At 39.0% G+C, this 27,974-nt stretch overlaps 1 protein-coding gene across 1 annotated transcript in view; it reads right to left on the bottom strand.

Annotated features, from left to right (window-relative positions):
- LOC107701698 (plexin-A2-like) overlaps positions 1-27,974 on the bottom strand; it is a gene marked incomplete at its 5' end in the record, with an annotated part of 76,741 nt that overhangs the window by 9,641 nt on the left and 39,126 nt on the right. The window contains 11 exons of the mRNA XM_016503767.1: positions 87-277; positions 3,160-3,259; positions 9,979-10,082; positions 11,533-11,692; positions 11,977-12,123; positions 12,990-13,056; positions 19,062-19,330; positions 19,773-19,915; positions 22,260-22,494; positions 23,660-23,803; positions 24,002-24,241. Of these exons, the coding sequence (XP_016359253.1) occupies positions 87-277; positions 3,160-3,259; positions 9,979-10,082; positions 11,533-11,692; positions 11,977-12,123; positions 12,990-13,056; positions 19,062-19,330; positions 19,773-19,915; positions 22,260-22,494; positions 23,660-23,803; positions 24,002-24,241 (1,800 nt within the window). The remainder of the gene's footprint in view (positions 1-86; positions 278-3,159; positions 3,260-9,978; positions 10,083-11,532; positions 11,693-11,976; positions 12,124-12,989; positions 13,057-19,061; positions 19,331-19,772; positions 19,916-22,259; positions 22,495-23,659; positions 23,804-24,001; positions 24,242-27,974) is intronic.

Below are 27,974 nucleotides of genomic sequence, written 5' to 3' on the forward strand. Positions count from 1 at the left end.
TATATGTGTGTGTGTGTGTTTGTGTGTGTGTATAAAATGGCAACAAAATTTTTTTTACAATTAACCACTAAAAGTAGAGGTGGTACCTTAGTAGCTAGCAGGCGGGTGAGGTAGATCTCAGACACCATCTTGCTGCCGCGGTCACCCTCCTTTTGGTCTCCGTGCTCATGGTTCTTTACCAAGTGCCAGACTTTGACTCCGCTCTCCAGGTCCGGGGTGATCATAGGAGCACGGGAGCGCAGGCTGTCCGGACTGCCTGTGTACCGGAATGTCGAGTCTGTGGGAACAGAGAGAGAGAGAGATAAAGAAAGAGGATTATGATGTTCTTACACCTCCATTCTTCCGTGTTGTCATTCTTTGGGATGAACAGAAAGAGCATGGCCCTCTCACATTTAATTTACTCTGTCTAACCCTCTATATCTCTTTCCTCCTCTCTCTCTCTCTGTAGAGAGAGTATTGTTCGAAACTGAGCGAGATGAGTTGACGCTCTCTGGCCTCTTCTTCAAAGGCTTCATAATTGGCTCGTCCTGATTCATTGTGCTGCAGACATGCTTTAAACGTCTGCATCGAAGGACCTAATCAATGCATCTAAAGATTTCTAATGAGTTAAGCTCCCCGCTCATCCATCTCATCTCCTCTTCCCCCTCTATCTTCGCGTGTTAAGTAATCAGTCTCTTGCTCACTTCTCCAATTAGATGTGTGGCTTTTTTTTCGCAGTGGTTGAGTGCTCTCTTGGGAGGTCGGACTGGCTTCTCACAATGGTGCGATATATTCTTTCACGTCCTTTCAAATTCTTTCTCTCTGTTTCTCTCCTCATCACCTGGCTTCAAAGGGCATGTGAAACAGCAAAGCAAGGCAAATAGCCCTGGCTGTTTCAAGACAGAAGTGGAATTTTGAGCAGATCAGCATCACAAGGGAGAACCCCAAGAGAAATTGTGGTGTTAGCAGAAGGGGGTACAGCAAGAAGTGGATTGCAGTTTCAATCCACCTTAAGCTACTGCCAACTTACAGCCCTTTTGGCCGTTGCCACAGTATTGGCATTCAGGGATTACTGCTAGAGTGTATATGTGTTTGTATACACTACAGAAAATTGGACTAACTTGCCCTTAACGCCACTTTTGTGGTGTTTTTCCAGTATTGTTGAATATACAAAGTCACGGCAAAAATATGTTTTGCGAATTTGCACTCTGAATTGAATGTGATGATGAGATAGAGGAAGATGCTAAAAGATTGTTTTTCTGTTGCGTTTTCTTTGCTGGCCGCATGCAAAAATCATCCAGCACATCCAGTGTAGTCTAATTCACAAACAAATGAGGTTCGGTTGGGCTCGGGCGTGGTACGCATGCAGTGTGAGCGCTGCTGTGGGTCACATCACAGTGGAGTCAGCTGTCTTAACCGTGGCTTGTGTAATGCAAACACATACCAGCTTCATCACTGTGTCTGTCACGCGACTCTGTTCCCCTTTCGGGCTCTGTCTTTACATTTATTTTGAAAGATGAAGCTCGTGATTATGGTAAGGGACGTTACATTTCCGACGAGTGCTTGCGGTGTTCGGCCAATCACAATGCACTGGGTCAGCTGGCCAATCAGAGCAGACTGCGCTTGTCGGAAGGAGGGACTTTGTAGAAAACGAAGCGTTTGAGAGAGGCGGGGCATAGAGGACCTACAATAATGTACAGTATTTGAAAAATAATGTGTTTTTTGAACATTAAATCCTCCGTAATAATTTTTTGATACTTACAAGTGAAAATCAAGACAAATGAAATTACAAGTGAAATTACAAATTTATTAGGCAGAGTATTAGCGAAAGTGGGTTTCTCCGTTATCTCGCACATGACGTAAGCGTGCTCCGGCCCGGAAAGTTTAGTGCAAGTGTGAGTGCAGGCCAGCGGGGGAGTGGGGATAATCGCGCTCTGTTCAAAGCAACCGTGCCAAGTGTAAATTAGTGTAAAAGAGGCTCTTGTCAAATAAACGTCACAAATTTATTAGGTAGAATATTAGCAAAAGTGGGTTTCTCCGTTATCTCGCACATGACGTAAGCGTGCTCCGGCCCGGAAAGTTTAGTGCAAGTGTAGGCCAGCGGAGGAGTGGGGATAATCGCGCTCGGGCTCGGTTCAAGGCAACCGTGCCTAGTGTGAGTACACCCTTAATGTGTGATAGGGTGTTAATAAGAGCGCTTGATCACATATCAGCATAATCTGGTGTGTACATCGACGCCGTGCGTTTTCAATGTGTATGTTGCCCTGTTCAGCCAGTCAGAGGTGTGTGAGCAGTGTGTTATTTTGGGCCAGGGGTGCTGGCATGCTAAATTGAGCCGAGCTGCTAAGTGTTGAGCATTAAATTGATATGAATCAATCAGCGGGTGCCTGTGCACAGCTGTGCCCGCTGTGCCATGGCGTGATTGATGGGCACCAGGGCTCTGCCAGATGAGATAGCTGCTTTTTATGCACCACACACAAGAGCAGGTTGTAAAAACAGCCAAAAACAGTGCTGTGTTGTGCCATCTCATTCCTATTTGATGAGTTCCCTAAAATATACAACAAGCCTTTTGCAATAAATAGATCAAAGTCTCAAATGTGATGCTAAAAACTCTTTTGATTGAGATGATTTGAAAAAGATTGAGGTTTGTTGGTTAACGAGAGCACGGCTGAGAAATAAAGATAGCTTTATAGAGTATTTCTCAGGTTGCTTGTTGCGTCTTTGGCTATTTGAAGTGTTCCCTGAACTCAATCAGAGAGTGGCCTGCAGCTCAGTGTGATGGAAAATGAGAATGGGCCAGATGGGGAGCCCTGTGCCACTCCCTCAAAGCAACGCTATGGGGAAGGAGCTAATGTGTCCATTACGGGTGGCATCCAAACTCAGCGGAGAAATCAGCATTACTGTGCTTCACACTAACTGCTAACACCTCTCTCTCTTCCTCTTACCCTTCCTGACATGGTCTCTCGCTCTCATTCTCTGGTGCCCAGAAGGCTCCCTTTGGCATCCAATGGGATGTAAAGCAAAACTGCAGCACGTGGCTTGTGCACACAATCATAATTTAAAGCAAATCTTCAGCTGTGTTTTACCTCAAAGACCTTTGTATTGTGAAACAATGAAAAAACTTCAAACTTCTAATTAGCTAAACGGCCACCATCATTATCATCTGACAAATATACTCACCGTATCTACTGATTGAAGTCCGAGAGATGCTAGTTGTGGGTGGAATGTTGTAGGAGGACATCTGCTTGGGCACCAAAGCAACCACACAGCGGTCTGATACCTGTACAAGAAATACAACGTTCAAGTCAAGCTTCTTTCCTTTCCCTGTAATACTTATTTCACAGTTTTTGGTTTCACAGCCTCTTATTATCAAGAAACGTTCAAGCTAGTGGAGCAAAACGAATGCCGGTTTATTCTGCTTTTGAGGAGTTGTTATTACTTCGGAATTAAATATATTTTTGCCGAACAGATTCTCAGTACACATCTATTGCTTTACAAAAACGTGTGAAATTGTTAAGTTTCTCCCCAGTGCTGAAATAAAGCGACGTTAAAATGCTTCAAAAAGATCTGTTCTAGTTATAAATGTATAAGGGGTGTTCACGCTGCATGTGTTCTTGGATCAAATGTGCATTAAAGCCTTTTCTCAGGTAAAAGCGAGAGAGTTTCGCCTCTCGTGTTTTGCACAGAAAAAGGATTGTGATTAGACAAGAAACCCATATTTACATATGACAGACAGCACATGAGATCTCCTTCACTGGGACGCTCGTCACTCTACAGCACTCAAAGATGACGGATGGAGTAAAAGAGAGAGGGAGGCTCATTGAAAAGTAATGGCATCGTTCACTGCCTGTTGTGCCTTGTACCCTCCAGAAAGATAGGTACTGAGCTGAATGAGTATAAAACATAGCTGTAAGCTGCAATATGAGCGGTCCAAGAAGAAGAGAAAGGAAAATGGAAATTAAATGCACATGTATCACCAAGGTTTGGACATCATGAATGCAAGGTTGAGGTCACTCAAACTGACCAACAGCGCTGAGCTTGCATATTTTTTATATCCCTGTTGCTAAGCAACTACAGTGCTAATCCATCCCATAACTAAGACTATTAAAATTAGAGGAATAAAATCTTGCTAAATGTGGCACCTTTTCACCACAGAGAGCCACATTGGTAATAATAATATAAATATGTTAAAAATAATAACTATAAATTAAAATAATTTTTAATAATAATAAAAGGAAATATAAAAACAATAATAAAAAGATTAACTTGCACCATAAGCTTTTTAAAAATAAGAGAATAAGAATCAGCAATATAAAAAAATAACCTGTACTATAAGCTTTTAATAATCCATAGCAATATAAATAAATAAATAATCCACACCATAATCAACATGGCTCCAGCTGTATTCATGTACACAGACAGAGAATAGAGAGTAGCTAAGATTTAGAATGGAGGGTAATGTAAAAATACAAATACAAAGGCAGGCCAACAGGAAGAGTTTGAACAGGTGAGGGAATGTAGTGATTTAGTCATTTAGAGGATGAGAAAGTAGAAAGGGATGAGAAAAGATGAGGTTATGGAGTCCAGGACTTTTATACATTGGGGTGAAACTCTCCATTTTTCTCTGTCTGCTCTGTGAGTGCTCGCGCTCCGTCTGATCTTCTGTATTAATCTGAACTGTCAAGGGCTGCAGAGGAAATGAGGTCTACTCTCACAAAGACAACTGACTCAACCTCGATTCAGCACAAGAAAGCAACTTCCTGAAAGCAAGCTGGCAAAATCCTGGCCGATTATCATACTATCTGGTTTTGAGGTGCTTATCTTGATCTCTGTTTAGCTGTAACTAATTTTATAAATGTGTTATATTTACATTTACATTACATTTAGTCATTTAGCAGACGCTTTTATCCAAAGCGACTTACAAATGAGGACAATAAAAGCAGTCAAAACTAACAAAAGAGCAGTTGCATGTTCTGAAAGAAAGGGCCTGATCTTCCTAATGTTATAGAGATCTAATAATTAGTACTATTGATATCGAAGCTTGGATTACTCTAGTCTTTAGTGTCACACAATCCTGTAGAAATCATTCTTAATATGCTGTTACAATGTTAAAGTTTTTACTGTTACTTTTGATCAATTTGAATGCATCCTTGCTGAATAAATGTATGAATTTCTTTTGAAAAAAATCTTATTTTTGGCAGTGCACATGTATAAAAAAATCTATCCACCCATCCATCCATCTATAAATTTCCATATATAACCATCAGGTGACACCACCTACTAATCATATATGATTATGATAATGATTTTATTCATTTTCTACTGAATATAGGTCAAAAACCTCATCTATAAGCCAAAGGTCTCTCAGATACTAGTGAACTAGGTCAAGTGCCAGAGTCTTGACGATCTCCTGTCAACATAAAACATCACATTTTGAGTCCATTTCATTTCAGAAAACCTCTCTGTCCACCATAATGGAGACAATAAACACCTCCTGAGCTCCTGTGAAGGCTGAGGGTAGTCAGGAGTCTTCACTCACCTCCCTACTCTCGCGGCCGATGATGGTGTTACTTTAGCCCCTGTACGCCCCCATAAGCACCAGCCCCATTAGTGCAGGTTTCTCCTCGGCTGACCCTCACTGCAGAGTAGCCTAGTAGACTGACTGGAGAGACACTTGAAAGAGTCCAGGACTGTGAACGAATCACCTCAGAGAGTTGGCCAAGTGCGATGACACTCACAAACGTCTTTATTATAGCTCACTTTCTCCCTCCATGGGTTGTAGAACTGGTAAGCATCAAATATTAGTCATTGGAGAAAAAAAAAAAGAACATTATTTTGAGTAATTGGGTTTGTAACTTTTATTTTTGGCACCTACAGTAGCCTCCCGTGCCGCCCCATGTACACTCTACTCTTCTTCTCTCACAGCGGGTCTCTAAGGTGGAGGCGGCGGCCGTATGGAGCCTAAATGATGGAGGGGAGATGCATTCGCCCTTGAGGGATAATCCTCAGCCAGGCAGGCGGGCCGCCAGTGGGTGTGAGAGTGATAAGGGGTTAGCTTTCCTCATGATAACGTTTGCATCAAGCAGACAACTGACCCCTTTTCCCCATGTATCTCTGATCCCCTGTCTGTGCTCTATCTGATGGCGATCCGCAAGCTAACGTTGCTTTAACTCAGACGCCGCATCCAGGCGGTGGGGAAGGATGAGGTGATGTGTCCGCCATTCTGCCTCTTCTTTGAAATACGGCAGGCTTGGTCACGCTAGCATAAAAAGCGTGAAACGCCTTTGCCACATGATAAACACAGCAGAATGATGGGCATTTAATAGCTGAAATGGATGAAAGCATCATAATACAGATGGTAAATTGAGATGTAAAATAAGATGCCTGAAAAGGAAAATCCAAGGGAATTAAACTCTTAACTGGTCAAATATACACTATTACATAACGTACATCTACATTGCATGTCTAGTATAAGTGATGAGCAGTTGACAAACAGGCTTGTATGTCAGACTGTAAGTCCTTGAGCTTTGTCTTCACTTGAAAAGACAGCTTAACCCACGGCAGTGATCTATGTCAAGCGTCTTACACAATGATATACAACAGAGATGTATATCTATTTTCTTTTGGAGCCAACAAAGCTAACTTATGAGCATCAAGGGCTTGTGCTAAACACACACACACACACAGCTGTTTCTGTGAAAGTGCACTGTGAAAGACTCGCATGTTATCTAGATTTTTTTAATTATTAATTATAAATAAATTTAAAATCAATACATGAATTCATTCAAAAACAAAACAATACTGTTTTATAAGTGAGTCAATGAATTATTCACTCGACTGATTTTTTTTCTTAAAAAATGAACACGTATATTAACCAAGGATGCATTAAATTAATTAAAAGTGACAGTAAAGACATTTATAACGTTACAAAAGGTTTCCATTTCAAATAAATGCCGCTCTTTTGAACTATTCATCAAAGAATCCCGAAAAACAAACATATTAAGCAGCACACCTTTTTTCAATATTATTATTAATAATAAATATTTCTTGATAACTATCAAAAGATTTGTTTCAAATATATGCTGTTCTTTTGAACATTCTATTTCATCAAAAACAATCCTGAATAAAAAAATGTATCATGGTTTCCACAAAAATATTAAGCAGCACAACTGTTTTCAGCATTAATAATAATAAGCAATATTTCTTGAGCACCAAGAAATTTCTGAAAGATCATGTGACACTGAAGACTAGAGTAATGGCTACTGAAAATGCATCTCTGCCATCACAGGAATAACTTATTGTAATATTTCAAAATATATTAGAATAAAAACAATAATTTTAAATGTTAAATTATTACCGTTTTACTGTATCTCAATGAATAAATGCGGTCTTGGTGAACTTCAGAGACTTAAAAAAAAAAAAACTAAAATGTTGCTTCTGTTTACTATTTAACTATGTAAGAGTAGTTGGTCTGAAGGAACCCTGCTGAAAACAACTTACATCAGTCTGAAGGCCTTGGTATACTTAACTTTCCGTGTTCCATTCCATCTAGCGCAAGTTACATAGCTTTCAAAGTATACTCAAGCACGGATGAGCATGCGCAGTACCACCGACTTGACTCGTTCAGTCTCAACATTTACCTTGCACCTGCACTGATGTACGCAGACCATCCGCACGGTCACAAAAATTGGGCTGCATGTGGACACCCCTGATGACAAAAATTGTGTCACGAGGACAGTGTGCGGACCGTCAAGGGACACAGATGGCCGGAGTATAATTTGGGCTTAAACAGGACTGCTGGTGAATCTAACCTTGTCTGTTTTGATGGTTTTGTTTTGGGCACTTGTCAGCTGGTCAGGTTTAGGCAGACCAGCTAAACTCCACCTTAAACCAGTTAAGACTGCCAATCTAGTTTAGGTTTAGGTAACTAGTGGAGTTTGGAAACAGTGGCGGCTCGTGGGTTTTAAAATAGAGGAGGCACACTAATTGTATTGGTCTGGGATCCCTGCCGATTATTATTATTATTATTTGCTTAACCACTTTAAAATGGCTTTTTGGTTGCTTTTAGTGAGAAAACGTAAAGAAAACGACATCTCCCCTGCCTCCCCCGATGAGCCGCCACTGTTTGGAAATACATAGTTTTGCAGACTCCTAGTCAAAGCGCCTTGTTGAAAGTACTGTGCTATATAAATACTGCTGTTACATTCCCTGTGAGGGATAATAATGCACACATTGACAGAGAGCTGTTTATTTGAATTGTTAATGCCAGTGTCTCTCATGCAGCTCCAACTATTTAAATTGGAAATTTGAGGAGTACGGTGGTCCCTCAGGGACAGGCTGCCAGTCCTCTAATGTCATTCAGCCTACGCAAGGTCAAGAGACTCGCTGATTTCAAGTAAGACTGGATGAGTGAGAAAGAAGAAAGAGCGAGCGAGCGGGAGAAGCAGCAGAGCCTAGAGAAAAACGACCACGCTAGTGTTCAAACTGATGAAAACTTTTTAGGCTAGTGCTCTAATCAGCCCTGTGCAATCAAATGAGCAATCAGCGAAGAACATGGTGACCACAGGTTTATGAAGCCACAGCATGAAATGTCAGCGAGACACAGCTGCTGATTATACTGTCTGCTCTCTTAAAATATGCCCTTACTCTATTGAGGAACACGGCAAACGGCTGAGATTAGCATATCCGTAGTATTTCAGGAGAGGTGAGGGTGATTGTGTGGAGGGCTCAGGAGTCATGTATTTTAATGCAGTGTTCTCTACAGCTCCCTGACTTCTGTTTTCGCTGTCCTTTCTCTAAACTCTCTATTTCCGCAGTCTCTGTGGAAACAGCATGCGTTTATATAGCAAATAGTGAGTATACAGCTCCCTAAGCAAAATACCTTGTGATTTACTTTGAATATGATTGAATATGAAATTTCATCTCTTAGATGTTGCTCTTTCATAGAGACTTTAAAAGTCCCCATTTGTTATCCATCTCATTACTGTCTCAGAGAAACAACTTATATTTATGTATGTAGGGTTTAATGAATACAAAAGTAACCTTTATAGTTTCAAGCAATATACATGTAACAATAAAACCATACCAATATTATATATAGGTAAAGGTAGTGCTCAACACTCTAGAAATTACATTTCCTTTTCTTTCTGTTTTCTCTCTTCACGTCTGTCTCATCCTCAGATCACACATTATGACATATGATGAGCTCTTTCAGTAGTAATTATAAAAATATGTGTGAGCATGTCCTGTGGCATCTCCTCTGGACACAAAAAGAGGCCAAATGTGCAGTGCACATACTCTCTCTCTCTCTCAATAAGTGCTGTTATCAGGTAGCTGCTCTGACGTGTGCTGTCTCTGTGGTGTCTGAAGTTAAGACAAGGTAAAGGCTGTAATTAATCCACTGAAGTTAAAGGACAAATTCTCTCTCACACACACACAGACACTTTTCCAGCTACACACTTAAAATTTTGAATGCAATTGTCCTATATTATATTGTCCTGTGTAGTGTGATTCAGAGAGAGATCTGCTGTCACTCACACACTCACAGCGAGACATTTTGGAGCACTGCGAGATAAAGGAAATGTTTTTTTGTTGTTGTTGTATTAAGCTTAATTGTTGTTTCATGTCTGAGGAATTAAATGGATAGGTGGAGATGGAGGATTTCTTTTTGTAGCATGTTGTCCTTCTTGCTGCGTTTTTTTTAATGATTCCTGATGTCTTCTTCAAAGTGCTATAATCTACAGTTTTTTAGCATTAGAATTTTGTAATTCTATTATATCGCTTTAAAGAAGTTTATATATGTTAACTAGGAAAAATACTGATGAAAACATGAATTTTTGCTATTTTTGCACTGGGGAGATGTCTACATAGTACATCAGATTCTTTTTTTCTATCAATAGAGGAAAGAAAATCCATGATACGTCCCCTTTAATGTTTACTCGTTTAGACAGAAGAGGGCACCATGAGATTATGTGTGAGCGTGTGTGTCCTCTTTTGTACCTGATAGTGCATGAGAGTGTTGAGCCTCTTCCAATCATTTTCAATCTTAGTGGTGATGTCTTCATCCTGCAGGACCACTCGGGCAAGTCGTCCCTGACGCCACTCTGAAAAATCAAACATTTGTCATTAAAACAGACACAGTGAACCTCCCCCAGCTCAAAGCAGATTGATTTGATCCAAAGCTCTGAATGTGTCTTTTCAGATGGGTTAGAAATGTGTGCGTGTGTGTGTGTGTGTGTGTGCGTGTGTGTGCGTGCGTGCGTGCGTGTGTGTGTGCGCGCGTGTGTGTGCGCGGTAGGGTATAATTAAATGCTAAAGAGAGAGCTGATATGATATAGACAGGCTCAGAGTGAGAGTGATCATTGATTTTCTCCTCTGTTGAATGGGGTTTATTAGTTTACGTGGTTGCCAAATGCACAGATGATGCCTGCAGAAACCTACCCCCAACATACACACAGACAGACACACACACACACACACACACACACACAAAAGCAATGCCAGTTCTGCAGCTACAGAGAGAGAACATCATCATGGATGAGATTGCTCTGGCCAAGGTGCTGGAAGGATGATTTGCACCGCTGACAGGGGGCTTTTGTGCGGTGTGTATGTGTGTGTGATGGGCATTTGTGTGCCAGAAATGAAATGTGGAGTCAGTCTGTCAGCGCTGTCTGTCAGCTTTTACCTGGGTCACATGCCTGCAGAAACCTACCCCCAACACACGCACACCTGCTTGTTTGCGTGCAAAAAGTGTACATTACTATAACTGTTTATGCATTACAGACAACATGAAATCAAATCAAAAGAAGTTTACATTTCTTAAAAAATTGTGAGGTCATTATATTTTGAAATATATCGATAAAAAAGCTTTTCTGTGACTCTTTCTGCAGGTTACATTGTTACGACAGTAAGTGGTGACGTGACATTTCTTATAAGTGCATCATTGAAGCATTCATTCAAACAATTTTGTTCAAAAACACAGATTCATTCAGAAATTAAACAAGTCACTCTTTCTGAGTGAGCAAATTAATCATTCAGCCAACTGATTCCTTTAAAACACTGATTCATTTAGGAAGTAAACAAGTGGTTGTCTTTATACTGTGAGTCAATGAATCAAACACTCATTCAAAAATCATTCATTCAAAATCACTGATAAATTCAGGAATTAAACAAGTGTTTTTTATGAGTGAGTAATTGAATCATTCAGTTAACTGATTTGTTCAAAAGGACCAATTCAATCAAGAATGAAACAGGTGAGTATCTTTGTGAGTGAGTCATTGAATCTTTCACTCAAATGATTTGTTCAGGAACACTGATTCATTCAGGAATGAAACTGTTTTTATGGGTGAATCACTGGATCATTCTTTGAAAGAATCTGTTCAAACAATTAATTCAAAATGATTTAATCTGCTGTGGCTTCATTTGGAACAATTTTTTTGGAGAAACAAAAATCGACAAAGTAACACAATTTTGTGTCTAAAATCTTAGTTACTCATTACTAACTCCTTAAATTTTGAAAGCAATATCACACTTGTGTGCACATGTTAAACTCACCCAGGTCCATGTCCACAGCTTTGGGTCTCTGAGAATACGGCATGTTCTTATACACTGCATCCAGAATCTTTTCTTTGACCTGCGTGATGGTGTCACAGTTCAGAACCTTGACCGGGATCTCTGGGCTGTTTTCATTCTCTGGGTTGACGCAGTTTAAGATCTGGAGCGAAAAAAGAGGAATGAGGATGATGAGATGTTGGGCTGTGGTCGGTGAAGCCGTAGGTGCAGAGCGTGGCTCTGGAAAAGGCCATTTCCTGGCCCGAGAAATCTAATTTCACACCCTCTGCAGGACCCCAATCTCAGCCTTAGCAGGGTATGAGAGACTAATGAACACTACCCTCCCTCGGCCAGACTGTCTGCTTTCAAACACACAGCACTGACATACATGAGAGTTTATCAGATACTCTGTTTATTAGTGTGGCTATGAGGGTGTGTGATGCTGACCAGTGTCTTGTAGTCAGTCTGTTGCCGGATGAGTTTGTCCTCACTGAGGGAGTATCTGGCCTCTCCGGTGATGGCGTCTATTGGGCCTTTTTCCATCTGCTGTTTTATAGAACAGTACGGCATGAAGTGAGGCTCACCTGCACACTCCTGTAGACACAGACACCAACACACATTATTATTATTATTACTTTATCACTACTTACACTCTGGCTGGTCTAAGTCTGTTTGAAATATATCACACTAGCATAATACTATTTCTGCAGTATATAGTATGTACACTACCATTCATTTTTTGAAATAAATGAATACTTCTATTCAGTAAGGATACATTAAATTGATAAAAATGACAGTAAAGACATTTACAGTGTTACAGGATTTCTATTTCAAAATGTTCTATTTCATATTTTCAAAGATGTAATTTAGAGAGTTAAATATGAACATAATGAAGTCATGTGACCAGTCCATTAAGATCATGTGGCAACAAGGTTCGTAAACTACAGTTAGTATGCAGTATGGATTATATCTGCACATACTTTCTCAAAAACTGACTGGTAAGCTTTATGCAATTTCCAATTGCCTTTCTGGGAAACAAATTTGTGTTTAAACATTCCCAGGTTACTAACATATGTTTCTGCCAAACTACTCACTGACTGGATTTACCCCATTCATGCAAGATATAAAAATATATTTTAGCTTGAGACACTTAGTAGCAGCAAGTAAACATGAAATCTTTGAGCACAACTGAATGATATACCACTAAATTCCGACCATAAAGTCTACACACATTAATGTCTTTAATATTTCTCATACAACTGTTTGCAGAGACTCCAATTATTTGAATGAGCTCCTACAAACATACAAACTAGTTGATTGTGACATGACTGGCGCTTCCTGTCTAATTGGGCGGCTCTGAGCCAGAAGAAGCTGCAGAGTGAACCAGACTTCATGCTGAGCGTCAAAAGTCTGTCTAGATGAGACTAGTACTATTACAGGAAGCCAAAGAAGCAAGTTACCTTCAAGAACTTATGAAGCAGGAAAGCAAACCAGTTGGTTAGCATCTTCTCAGCAACAGACTCTGTCCTGAAACACAAATACACAAACATTAGCAGATGACAACACTTATGGTCAAGAATACCTTCGTATTTCCTTTTTCCCCCTATAATAATGGATGGGTTTTGATGGAGGGGAAAACAGAAAGTGTGAAAAACATCAGTTTCCTTCCCTGTCAGTCACTCCAGACTCTCTTTGTCCATTTTGTAATTTTTTTTTCTTCTGACCACCCCGTCTCTTTCTTTCTTTCTTTGCTTTGAAGGACGAGATAGATACACAGACACAAACCCACAAATGACAAACACACGACACGAACGGTGATCTCTAGAGCTGTGGGCAATAATTTGGGAAGAGAGCAAAAGGAGCTGAAGGTTTGTTGGAAGACAGAGCAGGTAGAAAGCTGAAGAGTGAGGGAAAGATAAGGCAGACAGAGGAAGAAAGAACAAACAGCAGCCCGACGGGAGTGGTTAACGAGCATGAAAAATACATGAAATGGTTATTCCCTCGTTCTGAAGGATGACTGCACATGTGGAATACCAATACCTCTCCTTCCCTGCAAAACATTCCTCCTTTCACCCCGGAAAATACTTTTCCCCCTTCTGTCTGGCTCTCTGTGGCAGTGAGAATTATGTTCACTTGTGGACATTACAAATACACATAAGCATCACAGGACGATGTAATATCAGCTGCCTAATTGTTGCGTCGATGTCTGCGACGTTATGTGCTCACACACGTTCACACACACTCTGCTCAGCCGCCGTGGGGACGGTGAGGTAGCACACCGGCAATTTACTCAACAGCGGTGAGAGAAAATGACTCTCTTAATGCATGTGGAAATAACTATGATTACACCGCTGAGACAACCCGCAAACACCGAGTGTGGAGAGAGAGAGTGTGTGTGTGTGTGTTTGAGCCTGTACACGTGTGCATATTTTGTTTGAGGGGGTCATGCTTCAGGGTCACACGTGAGAGTGAGCGCTGATCAGCGAGACAAGATGAGGTGTGTTTATAGAGGTCAGGTTTGGATGGTGATAAACTGGAATCGCTGCATATCCATGTGACCAATGCGAGATGACTTAATAAAACTAAAACTAAACTTGACACATTGTCTCAAGAATGTCTCATGAAAAACAAAGATATGCCCCTGCACAGGACAGTAAAAGATGTCAATCTAAAACATATGTATATAAACTAATTAACAACTTAATAACAGTGCAGACGTAATGCATACTGCCCGCTAGATAGCCGCCTCATTTTAGAACAGGTTAGTCCAAGCTGATTTAGGTAGCCGCTGAGCCGGACTACTGGTTGGTGAAGACCTGGCCTTTATAATAATGACACCAATTTTGGCATATTTCTTTGGCATAACATACAGATTTGGAGATTTACATATTCAAGTAAACAGAAGCTATACTAGAAAACAGTCATGATGGCCACTGAGTGGATGGACTGCTTTAAAAAAACAAGTTATTGGCGCATTGAGGGGTTTCGAGTTTGTATATTAAGTTAAGAGTCCATTAACATAAAGATGATGTGATTTGCATTATACTGCATTTGTTTTTTGAGGTATTCACCCATCTGGGTTAATGCATTAGCAGATAATAAATGCTAATTTTACTGAAAGAACAAACATGGCTGTCAAATAACGAGGCCGTCAAATTATGCTTATTTAATAATGGTGCATTTTAGTGAATAAATCAATGGCAGTCTCACACAGAGATGAAATGAGAGGGACGAGAGGAGGGCAAATAGAAGGAGTGATGCAAGATGGAGTGAAATGAAGGAAAGTCGTCATGTTTGTGACAAGAATGTCAGTCATTCTGTGGTTCTTCTAAAGGACAGTGTGTGTTTGTGTGTTTTATTCAGCAGCATGTGTGGCGGGCTATACAAAGCATTGTCATGTTTATATATTCTCTTTTAAGCCTGTCAACTTTCCTTTGTATCCTACCTGTTTTCTTCAGGGTCTGTGAGCTTGAGGGACTTTGGATGGAGGAGTGAGAGGAACCTGTGTGTATTTTTGCACTGATGCGTGCATTCAAATGTGACACTCATTCAGTGAGTGTGTGTGAGTCAGACTGAGTTATGGGCTCTGACACACACATACACTACAATGACAGCACGTTTGATGCTGGTTGCATCAGGTCTTGCAAGAGTGTTTCCTGTCTCTTTCCTGTCTCAGTCAATCAGCGATGGACGATGACGGACAAAAAAACCCTACAAATAGGGCTGAATTACCAGTTACTGAAGTAAAGTTACCTCTTTTCAAAATTCAGTATCCTTGTGAAACTAGTTTATTAGAAGCATTCGGTTCAATGCTTCTCATAAACTAGTTTCACAAACGGCTGGAAAATGAGTTCTAACAAATAAAATGAAGTGAAATTGGTCAGGAATTTTCAAATGCTCACAGGAATTGGGCACTCTCCTGGACACATTTCATATCGCAGAGGCTCAGAGTCAATATCTGGCTTCAAAATATAATTCAGATCCACAGAAGTCAATCTCCAAAATCTCTTCATTGCAGATTTGATGTTTTAAAAACTCGTTTGCAACTGAATCACTATTTTCTTTCACCAGGAAGCACAAACACATTGCCTGTTCATCTCCCGGTGAGAGAATGAATGAAGAGAAAGTTAATAGTAGCTATTTGAGCACCTAAATGAGTTTTTGCATCCTCTACAACTTCATCACACCAGGCTTTTGTGAAATTCTGCCTCTGTCTGCTCAGAAAATGTGTGCTTTTCCTCTTTCTTCAGCATTTTTCTGTCTTTTTGCTTGCTTTCTTTTTTAAAAGAGTTTCATTAATGAACATGAGGGTTTTATTAGCTATTAGCATGTTTATGAGTTGTGTATGTGTATGTCTTAAGGGGGTAAAGGAATGCTTCATTGAAGGGGCGACACACAACACAGTGTGTCTCACTAATAGTCCATTCCGAGGCTCTGTGTGCCTGCAAATCTCATTAGGTGAAAACACATACACACACACAAACAGCCAGCAAGAGAGAGCCTGAAGCCATGGAGCTGTTCCATTTTTAACCACAGTCCTCCACAGATATTAACATGAGGGAGCGAAAGACAAAAAAGAAAACTCAGAAGTTCAGTGAAGAAGTAACTTGCTGTTGGAGACGTGGCCTAATGGCTAGCGCTGACAAATTGAGTCATGGTGCTCATGCGGATGACAAAAAAGGGCCAAAAACATACTATACTAACTCTGTAACCAATCACAAACATTACCTGGCCATTATATATATATAAAAAAAAAAACTCTTCCGACAAAAAAATGAGGTAGAATTGAGGAATAAGATGCACCAAACTACAACAAAACAAAACAGAAACCATGCAATATACATGCAGAGCTGTGGTGAGTTGCAGGCGATGCAGGTTTGAATGCAGCCAGCAACATAATCCCACATCCCTTTTTTCTCCCATGTATTTTTCTCTTTTCTCTAATATCTCTGTCAATAAAGAATGGCAAAAAGCCACTGAAATCTTTTTATGCACCCTGCGGCTGCGATTTAATTCATTGTGGCTTTCCCACTGAAGTGATGAATCAGTCTTCACTAAATCACATTCCCCTGCTGATCCAGAAGCCCAGAATAAGTCTGAGTCTTGTGTCTCCATATATTCCATAATCAAATAAAGATAAAAAAATAACAGACAAGCAAATATTAATGCCAACTAAGCTTTAAACTATTTGAAATGAAACGTACAGTCACTCTGATGACCGCAGAGACCAGACGGGCCCTTGTTATTTTTCACAGTCGGTTATCATTAAATGCAAGTGGGTCACTTTATGAAAATAAATTAGTCTCTCTGTTGATATTGTCTGATTCTTAAAAGATGTCTCATTTGCAAGCAACTGCCCTACAGGCATCTTTGACATTCATTATTTTCCTTAACACACATGAACGTCCTTTGTTCTTACTTCAAGAATATGTAGAAGGCTATTTATTTATCTATTATTATTATTAATTTATTTTTATTATTACTATTTATTTATTTATTCTTTATATATACATATTTTTATTTTATGATTATGATTTTTTTTTTAATTATTATTTTTATTTATTTATTTTTTAAGTCTACCAGGGTTGGGATGGGTTCTAAATTTGCACAGTTGCTTTTTGTTTTATACAAAAAAAAGAATATGTAGAAGGATCACACACCATCAAAGTAGCTCACTTGGTTATGATTGTCAGCTCAAAGTGTGACGATGATTTTAAGCTGCGATACTTGTGGTTCTTACATGTTATTAAAACCGCAAAAAGGAGTTGGAGATGAGGCCAAGTACTTTGTGCTGGATATTGAGTCTTGGTTCTCATGTGGGTGGCACGGGATTGGATTGAATAGGACAGGACAGGATAAGATAAGATAAGATGATAAGATAAATACTTTTAACCCTCTGCATGAATTATTAAATCACAAAGAAAAAAAAATCCTAAATGCTGCTTTTTACTTCAGAACAAGAATATATTCATTTACATTCTTAAAAATTATATAAAACACGATGCTGTTAATGATGTTAAGCATTTGTCCATTGCAACAGAAGATAGTGGTAAATATTTCAGAGATATTTGGTGCATTACTTTTGTCAGCTATGTTAAATTAATGTTGTCATCAATAAAACACACACACACACACATTAACGGGGCAGTGATATGGAATTATAGGTAAGGGTCAAAGGTCATCATGATGTTTTGGTGTTGAATTCATCTTGTACAACAGGAAATAAGACCCGCTTGATCCAGAAACTCCAGCAAATGCATCGCTCACTGATGTGGGACAAGCTCTAGATGTATTCCATTATCCGAGAAATGTTAAGATGAGGAGCAGATACAGAAAGAGCTTACAAGACGGGCAGAGTTTGTTCACATGGGTCAGTTGAAATCAAAATGCTTAAGACAGAGAGAAAATGAGAGTGACAGAGACAGAGTAATACCTTTTATTAAAGGAACAGAGAAGAAATTAGTGAGATGGAGCCCAAACGATGTGGAGAGAGTGGAGGCCAGCAGTAGTTGCGGAAACGGCGGTGTTCGTTTAACCGTAACACCGACAGGAAACCATGTGGCCGAATGCGATCGTGAAAAAGGAAGGAAATTATAAATAAATGAAAGCACGGCAGAAAGAGACAGATTTGTTGGGTTTCTAATATAGCCTTCTTGTTTTCCAGATGCTTCCTGGAAAAGTGAAGACACGGATCTGCAAATAAGACCAAAAGGAGCATGTCGAATCGATAATCTCCTAAATTCCCATAGAGAAAAAAAGAACAAAGTGTCATCTAAAACCACGGGCCCCTGATCCCCACGGCCCAGCCTGCCAGCGCGGGGGATTAGAGTTTTGTGTTCCTAATGACAGCAGATAATAAGTTAAATAACGGCGTAATCCACATTTCCCCTGCATCTATTTACTGTGACTATTAATGAGCTGAGTCACATAACGAAACACCAAAAATCATTCAATAAGATCGAGAGACCGCAAACGAGGAATGGCTGTGGTATTTGTTTGGCCAGTCTGCTTTGAATATTCAAAGTGTGATGTATAGCTGATATAGCGCCGCAGTCGGCGGGAACTAATCACCTCCAGCTAAAGCTAAAATACACTCGGCCTCCATCAAGTGGGGCTGTAATGAAAACAGCCATGGACTGCGCTTAGCCCTTGGGCAACTCTTTGTTTAATCATTATTAGTCTAAATCTTCTAGTTAACACGCTGCTTTGGAAAGACTTTGAAAAACCAATACAAATTTGGAGGGAAAGCATAAAGGACAGCCGAGAGCGCGAGAGAGGAAAAAACAAGTAGATTTGAGCTGCTCATGAATGTTTTATGAGTACCTAGCGCACAAATGATAAGTGACACTGACAATGGGGCCGTACTGCGAGACTGGAGGGATGTAGAGTTATGGATCATGAATCAATATAGCTATTATGCTCGGCTTAGATAACACAACAAAACTTTGAGTTCAGTTAGTAACGTATTCATTCAACACTACAAAGTAAATGAAAAACTAAATGAAACCGGAAACATAAAGTAAGCCGCAAACCTCCTGAGCAGCAGTTTGGGATGGTTCTTGCTCTCCAGGTTCTTGTCGATGAGGTCGGACAGCAGGTGTTTGAGCACATCTGTGGCGTATTCCAGTCGACCCTGGAGAGCCGTCATTATTAGCGACGCCACATTGCCACGGTCACGCATGGAGAAGGAGCGCTGCATTTCCAGCGTACGGATGAACGTCAACAAAAACACCTTGTTGTTTATCAGCTGGGCAAACAGCTTCAGAGCTTTTTCAACGCACAGCTGCCCATTACCAGAGACCTGGAACACACAACAACATCTTTGCTGTTAAATACAATTTTTTTTTATAAGCCAACTACAACTGTCAATGTACTAATATCATTAATGCATATTTAAATAAAAAACAAGAGCACATGCTACATGAAAAGCTGTAAATTACACAATGTCCTAACCAGGTTAGACATTTTTATGGTCATTTTATGGTCATTGTGCTGGGTAGTCTCTAAAATCCTGTTCCAAATAATTGTAAATTAAATATCCAATCTGATTGCCTATGATTGTGTCACATGGCATAGAAATGTGCACCATGTTGCACCTGGTTAGCACAACTTGTTAGAGAAAAGTGTTGATGAAATAAATCCTCTTAAAGGGGTCCTATTATGCTCTTTTACAAAGTCTTGATTCTAAAGTTGAAAAAGTGAAAAAGCATAATAGCACCCCTTTAACATAGACCGCAGCCCACCTCCAGCTCTCTGAGCACAGGATGGTCCTCGATGCCGGGGAATAAAACTCTCATGGCATATGTGCGGTAATCCAGATAGGGAATGCCGGCCCGGTCCAGATCACTCGTCAATTCATTAATGTCTGTCTGCAGTTCTGCAAAAGCTGAAAACACAAAGGGGGAGGAGAAAAAAAGAGAAACAATTTCAATACACTGAAACATTCAAAGTTCAATGTCCAAGTCATGTTTTGCCACAAAATCAAGAAAAACGTTATTAAAAAAAAAAAGATATAAATTATCATTTTATTTGACTTGGAGTCAAATTCATTCAAATTCAAAATCTCCAAATGGAAAGTATTTATTGTTGTACTAATATATGCTTTTATTTATGCTGATATATTTTTGATGAAAAAACAAGCATTGCATTAAAATATATGGAACATTTTTTATGTTTTACATTTTCTATTATATGAAAATCACAATATAATAATAATATAACATTATTAATATTATCAAATAATATTTTACCCTCAAAGATCAAAAAGTATTATAGTAATGAGAATTTAGAGAGGAAAAAGTTTTTAACTGTCATCAAAAATATATCATTTCTTATTTCAAATTACTTTAAATATATGATATACGAACTGGAACAGAAACTTTTACTTTAAATATGATATATGGGGTGATATGTGAACATTTCTTGAGATTTTTGAGAAGTTGTAGTCACATTAAAGGTCCAAACACAACAAAACCTGAACTGCTGAACTGCTAATCAACATCTCTGAAGACTTTTTGTCCAATTTGAGGTTTTTATGAAGTTCCTGAAGGGTGTTGCAGGCAGACGAAGAGAGCAAACCAAAATAACCTCTCAGCTTCTCTCTATTTATGGTTTTCTCACTCACACAAACACACACAGAGAATAAATTGCAGGCTGCTGAAGTGCTTGTCCCCTGCTGCTGGAGACTGGAGGTGGGATGCCTTTAATTGGGTCCATTCTGACAGAGCCTGGGGCAGCACTCTTCCCTGAGGGAGTTATCTATCTCTCTTTCTCTCTCCCCTCACGTTTCTTTATTTCTCTTATCTGGAACGTTCCTTCTGCCTTCACTCTATCATCTCCCCTCACCTGTCCTCCTCTTCATCTCGGCCCGGCGTCTCTCTCTATGCCTTTTCTCTCATCTTAAACTCACTCTCTGACGTTCACGGAGTGCAGGACTCAATCTGCCCCTTTAATACTTCTGCATCTTAAATTCCTTGTGGCTCCAGAATCAGTCAACACAAACCTTATCCTCTCAAACCCGCTAACCGTAGGTCAGGGATGCTCTCTCTGTGTGTAAGAAAGGGTTTTATCTGTCAGCCTCCTGGAACCCTCAAATGCTGATGTGTGTTGCATCGCTCTATGACTAAAGATTTCATTGGTGAAAAACATTAACAGAAACATTTGACACTTCAAATCCATCCTGTGACATTTCACAATCCCCAAACCCAATAATTTCCTGTAACTAATGGCGCTTTTCCACTGCGTGGTACGACTCGGCTCGGTACGGCTCAGTACGGCACGGTTCGGCTCGGCACGGTTTGCGTTTCCACTGCAGTTCAGTACCGCTTTAGAGTGGGCGGGATTATTCACATGTCGTTATAGTTGCTCCGCCTCTACTACCACAACTCCTAAAAAAAACTTTTTCATTCCGCATCGCCCCATCAAGCTCTCGCTATATCCGCTCCTCTGCTATCAACGAGAGGAACATCTGTACTTCCGCAACAGACAACAAAACTTTTTGGTTGTTGAAAAAAAGGTGCGCTCGTTCAAAACAGTTGCGTTCGATCCTTCGCTGGCTGTGCTGATTTAAATCTAGCGGTTCTTTTGTGTTTGTGTCGCAAGTTCAGTGACGCAGGTAGTGACAATTCTCTCCAGCCAATCCGTGATCAGCAGAGTTTACACGTCACGTTTTGGTAATGGTACGGTTCACTTGGAAAAAGTACCAGGTACTGTACCCAGTGGAAAACCCCCCAAAAGTGAACCGTACCGAGCCGTACCATGCAGTGGAAAAGCGCCATAAAAGAGCATGGTGTTTGTAACATCTACTGATAATAGATTTTTCTGAGATTTTTTCTTTTAAATGAGCATCTTTATCAAGTTCCCATGTTTAGGTTCAGTAATTTCACTTTAATGGCAAAGAAAAGGTTATTAGTCAGTTATTGAATGCTTAATTTTCAAAAATGTGTAATGCTATTTTAATAGGAGCCTAATAGAAAAGCTCATTCGAAAAAAAAATCTCAGACGGACTTTTTTTGCATCTTCATATTTCACACACACACACACACACACACACACACACACACACTAATAAGTGTCAAAAACAAATTAAAATGCTTTAATCTGACTCATTAAACTGTGGCTTTTCCACAACATGTGTGGTTGTAATTAAACATACAATTATTTTCTTCCAAATAAACACAAATAATCAATAATGCAAAATAGTGAAAAGGCGATGTCAGTGTCTTTCTCACCTTCTTTGCACTCCAGCGCGACCCTGGACTCCAGGTTGTCCATTTGCATCTGGAGTCGTTTGAGTGTCAGGTCATTCTCGCGGGATTTACGCTTGTAGGCAATAAGCACAAGGATGACGATGATGAGGAGGAGGCCGCCGCCGGCAGCGATGCTGACAATGGCAGGAAGAGTCAGGAGGCTGTCAGAGAGAATGTTTACTGAGCCGGGGGACACATGCAGACCACCGACCTGCACCTGAGAGAACAAACCCACATATATTTACACATGAGAATCAATCAAGAATAAATGCACACACGTAAAGATGCACACACAGAGATACAGGGTGTAAAAATATACCTTAATCTCTGAACCAACAAAAATATAGAAAAACACACACATATTGTGTTTTGCGCAGCACTAACAGTAATTGGTTTTCTGTTTCTAGGGAACCAGGTGACAGCAGCAAGACTGTGGCATTGCTGAAGGTCTGGTCTGAATCTCAACCAGCGGTAGAACAATAGTAAACAATGAGCGTTTAAACAACACATTTAAAACCCTCCTCAACAGCACAGGTCTCAAATCTAGTAAACAAGTACTGAAGGGCCTTTCCAGCATGTAAAACACATGAGACATTGTTCTCAGAAATTGGACTCATTTGTCAATCAGATTATTAGAGCTGACTGTTTTCTTTTACAAAAACAGAGCAGAAAGGAAAAAAAAAACTAACTACATTCAAATGTTTGGGGTTGGTTTTTGAAAGAAATCTCTTATACTCACTAAGACTGCATTTATTTATTAAAAATACAGTAAAAATGGCAATACTGTGAAATATTATTACTTTAAAATAACTTTTCTATTTTAATATATAAAAAAATTTAATTTATTCTAGTGAAGGCAAAACTTAATTTCAGCATCATTACACCAGTCTTCAGTGTCACATGATCCTTCAGAAATCATTCTAATATGCTGATTTGATGCTCAAGAACCATTTATTTTTATGATCAATGTTGAAAACAGTTGTGCTGCTTAATTTTTTGTGAAAACTGTGATTAATTTTTTTCAGGATTCTTTAATGGAGAGAATGTTTAAAAGAACAGCATTTATTTGAAATAGTAATCTTTTGTAACATTCTAAATGTCTTTACTGTCTATTTTGATCAACTGAATATGTATTTGCTGAATAAAGATTTTAATTTCTTAAAAAAATAAATAAATACTGACCCCAAACTTTTGAATGGTACTGTAGTTTACTATATGGGGTGTTGTATACATGCAGTTCATACTGAAACATGTTTCCAAAAATCTGAGTTCAAACGACTTATAAGATGGTTTAGATCTGGGTTGAAAAATTATTTCACAGAAAAACTAGATGGATCTGATCTGAAAAATTTCACATATACATATTTTTGCATACGTCTTACCATGATTTTGTACTGGCCGGTGAGATTTGGTGGCTCGCACAGCAGTTGAGACTCCGATACGGTGACAGAACAGGGAGTCTCTCCTATCAGAACAGTGTAATTAAGCTTCACTCCTCCAGAGGCCGAAGGAAGCAGATTCTTACCCTAATATACACACATACACACACACAGCACATGTGGATGATGGTTAGGTATGTTTGAAAAGCTTACACTACTGACTATTTCTGTGTATATACATATTTATGGTTAACAGATCTTTTAAGAAACATTGTATATGCTTAGATAATAACAGTCTGATTTGTAGCTCTTAGGTCAAAGGGTAAAGCATGAGGATGGAAGTACCTTTAAAATGATTGGTGAGCCAGGTTTCTGTTCCAGCATGCCATTGGTGCTGAGAGGCTCAAAGTAAGGGTTGGGGTAGTACATTAAGTTAGTGTTGTTGTATACTAGAAGAGCTTGCACATTATTAAAGATGAAGCCAAACTCGTCTGCGTGCTTGACTGAGTCCAAACCCGGCCTGTACTCGGCTGTCATCGAGGGAGCCAAACAGCTCATAGTCGTGATGTTCAGAACCTTACACACCTGGAAATGAGAGAGAGACAGAGAAAAATATGCTTCATTTTCATCAGCATTTTTCGAGAGTAATTGCTATCCATTGCTTCATCTCACTTCAGTTCTTTACCATTAAGATCCATTCGATACCATCTGTTTTCAAGTGTTTTACTGAACTGAAAAGACTGCAGATGCATTTCCTTTTGTTAGACAACAACGGAGCTGGAGAACAAATGTAAGAGTAGCTTTTAAATTAAAAAATCAGGAACAAACTCAGAGGGAAAACATTAAAAGTGTAAATTATGCTCTTCTGATCGAATCACGCCATGTCACACACACATTGTGAGGCTTTGTTCTTCAAGATAAAATGAGCTGCATATCTAGCACAAAACCTGTCAAGAACATGCCCGGGTCATCTGATTTTAGCTGGAAAAATGAATCTTTGTTGTCTTCTTGCATTATTGACAAACTATTTTTCTGTTTGACACTGTAAAGCTGCTTTGACACAATCAGTATTGTATAAAGCGCTATACAAATAAAGGTGACTTGACTTGATTTTGAACAAAATAAATAAGTAATCATATTTTGCTTAAAGAAAAATACTTAAATTGCAAAGCAGGGTTATTAATACAAACTAAATTTTTTTTACTTGAAATAAAATAAACATTTAAAACATGAACAGGAAAAAATATATAAAAATCATAAATTAATTTTATTCCCACTAGTTGCCAAGGCATCATTTCGCATTTTAGTTTAGTATAACTAAGTGCTAAAATAACTGTTAATTAAAATAAAAATGAATAAGAACTATATAGACATACATAGTTTTACATGAAACAAAAACAAATAAAAAAATTAGAAAAAACAACAAAATTACTAAAACTTTATTTTAACTTAAAAATGAAGACTAAATAAAAAAAATTAATTCAAAATAATAACAAAAACTATAATAGTATATCAATGATACTAAAATAACGCTATTGCAAGTACATCATAGTGGTATTTGTTTTCAATTAACATTAATTTATGATTTTGTTTTAAATAAAATAATAACAATAATAATAACAAAAATAAATAAAATAAAAAGTGGGAAATGTCATTAATTAGCATGAAAATATTTCAACAATAGAAAAAAATGGACCTTACAGAGGTTTAATTTTCTGTAATATATACATATTACAGAAAGATCAAACAATCTAGAGTTTGATTGGTCTCTGGGTGTGGCTGGAACCTGCAGCACAAGCAACAAAGCTCAATGTATCGCTAAGCGCTAAGCCCCGAATCCAATGTGATTACATTGTTGGGCTGAAATGATGCAAACTGTAGCCCTCTCATGCCTCAAGTGTGCAACAACTGTGATCTGTACTGCATAAACATCAGCAGTCACACTTGACGGATGCACTCAAGTCTACGTGCACAGGCACTGAACCGTTCCCTCTGAGTAGCAGAGAGCAGCGCTGACGCTCAAACAACAAAATTGATTGCTGTGAAACTCTTACTGTGCCGGGAGGTTTTAATCTAATTTCTTTCTTCTCCCCGACACTCAGGGGAGAAACTAAATTAGAGCTAAATATCTTCAAAGCACGGCAGGACCGTGAGCACCACACCTCCTACTCGCATCTCGCCTCCTCGCAGCCAGAGCCACAGTCGATACCAAATCATTTTGACCACACAAACTTGATTTGCGCGAGATTGAGGGTGCATCTCATTCCATAGCTTTTGGTTCCTCATTCCTTTGCTCTTCCTCTTCACTTGGCCCTTAAGGAGTGTATATAAAAAATATAAAAATCATAAATTCATTTTATTCCCACTAGTTGCCAAGTATTATATTTATTAATTATAAATATAATTAGTGATATTTATCAATTCTGAGATTGAGATGGTTTTCTTGTCAGTGATTAACTGGTCTTGCTTATTCTTGCTGGCTAGGTTGATGTCATTACAAGTAAACACTATGGGGGATATTACAAAGAAAAGATTTTCATCCTCGAGGCCCGATTTCTGGAACAAACTGAGAATCTGAAAAAGCAATAAGGCACAAAAACAAGCAAAATCCTTCAAAAACTCAAACTGGGGCTTGAACCTGCAACCTTCTGGTTACCAGGCCTGACCATCTCTTAAATACAGCAAAATATCAATCATCTATAAGGACCAACCTATAGGTTGTTTGTTAAAAAACAGTTAATTTAAATAGCAATATTTCACATGCATAAGAAATTCAAACATAAAAAACATGCTTTCAAAATGACAACTTTCACTGCAGCTGACTAAACAGCATGTAGGTTTAAACAGCATTTGACGCCGCCACCTTGGCCTCAGATCTCTTCTGTAGGCACTCTAAAGTCACACTGTCATCAAAACCTGTAATCCCATTACACACTCCACAGCACCCCACGTGAGGTAACCGAGAGGACACAGAGGAAATGCAGATCTAGTTAAATTGTAGAACAACTGATACTTAGTGGAGCTAAAAAGCCTTTGATAGGACTTTCAATCAGTCACTCAATACAGAAAAATGACAAGATACTTCTGATATAAACAAAAAAGACATTTAATTTATATTAGGGCTTACATGCATTTTTATTTTTATGACATTTTAAAAAATTTATTAACATGGTAAAAATACCCTTGTGCAGAGTGTAACAGGTTTTAATAGTATCAATATTTGAAATTTTTGGGTCAGTAAGATTTAAGATTAATTAATTAAATAATTAATTAATAATTTTACTCAGTAAGTGTGCATTTAGTTGATCAATAGGTGCAGGAAAATATTTATATTTCAAATAAATGCTGTTCTTTTGAACTTTCTATTAATCAAAGGATCATGAAACAAAAAGTATCAAAGTTTCCACAAAAATATTAAGCAGCACAACTGTGTTCAACATTGATAATTATAAGAAATGTTTCTTGAGCACAAAATCAGCATGTTAGAATGATTTCTGAAGGATCATGTGACGCTGAAGAATGAAGTAACGGTGCTGAAAATTCAGCTTTGCATCACAGGAATAAATTCCATTTTACAATAAATTAAAATAGAAAAAAACAGTTAATTTAAATAGCAATATTTCACAATATTACTGTTTTTACTGTATTTCTGATTAGAAAAATTCAGCATTGATATATATGTATATATATATATATAAAATATGTAGGATTATGTGATTGAAGGTTGCAAGTTTGAGCCCCACAAGGGCTGATCCATGAACTACCACCATTGTGCCCTTGAGCAAGACACTTAAACCAGATTGCTTCAGGGATATCGTTGCTGTAGTAAGTGTAAGTGTTAGTCACTTAGGATAAAAGTGAGCACTAAATTATTACTTACTACATTGATGACAGCGGAGGACTGTTCCAGGACTTCTCCAGTTCATGGACCACCCCTACCAAACACTGAACCTGCAACCTTTGTGTCTTTAATTTGAAAAGCCATTCTAAATGCCACACAACGCTGCTGGCCAGCTAAGCAGGACAAGATAAGGGTCTAATGCGATTGAACCGTATGTGTGTTTCTCTGTCCTTGCGTGGCAGTGCCATGTCAGAGACAGATGCTGTGGCCACAACCAGCCTGGCACGGCCTGGAAGAGCCTAGCACTGCCTCTGCATGCCATCTGTTTCAAACTGACTGCAGGCGCACTGACTGTTGTCACATTTTGTCTTGCTGTACCAGTTTGTTTCTTCACATCCGCCCACATCAAGCTACCAGTTTTCCAACAGTGGGGGAAAAATGTAGCTTTCCACATGGCTGGATTTAATTAGCAGGTTT

Source organism: Sinocyclocheilus anshuiensis, unplaced genomic scaffold, assembly GCF_001515605.1.
Source record: "Sinocyclocheilus anshuiensis isolate Anshui unplaced genomic scaffold, SAMN03320099.WGS_v1.1 scaffold1658, whole genome shotgun sequence".
NCBI lineage: Eukaryota > Metazoa > Chordata > Actinopteri > Cypriniformes > Cyprinidae > Sinocyclocheilus > Sinocyclocheilus anshuiensis.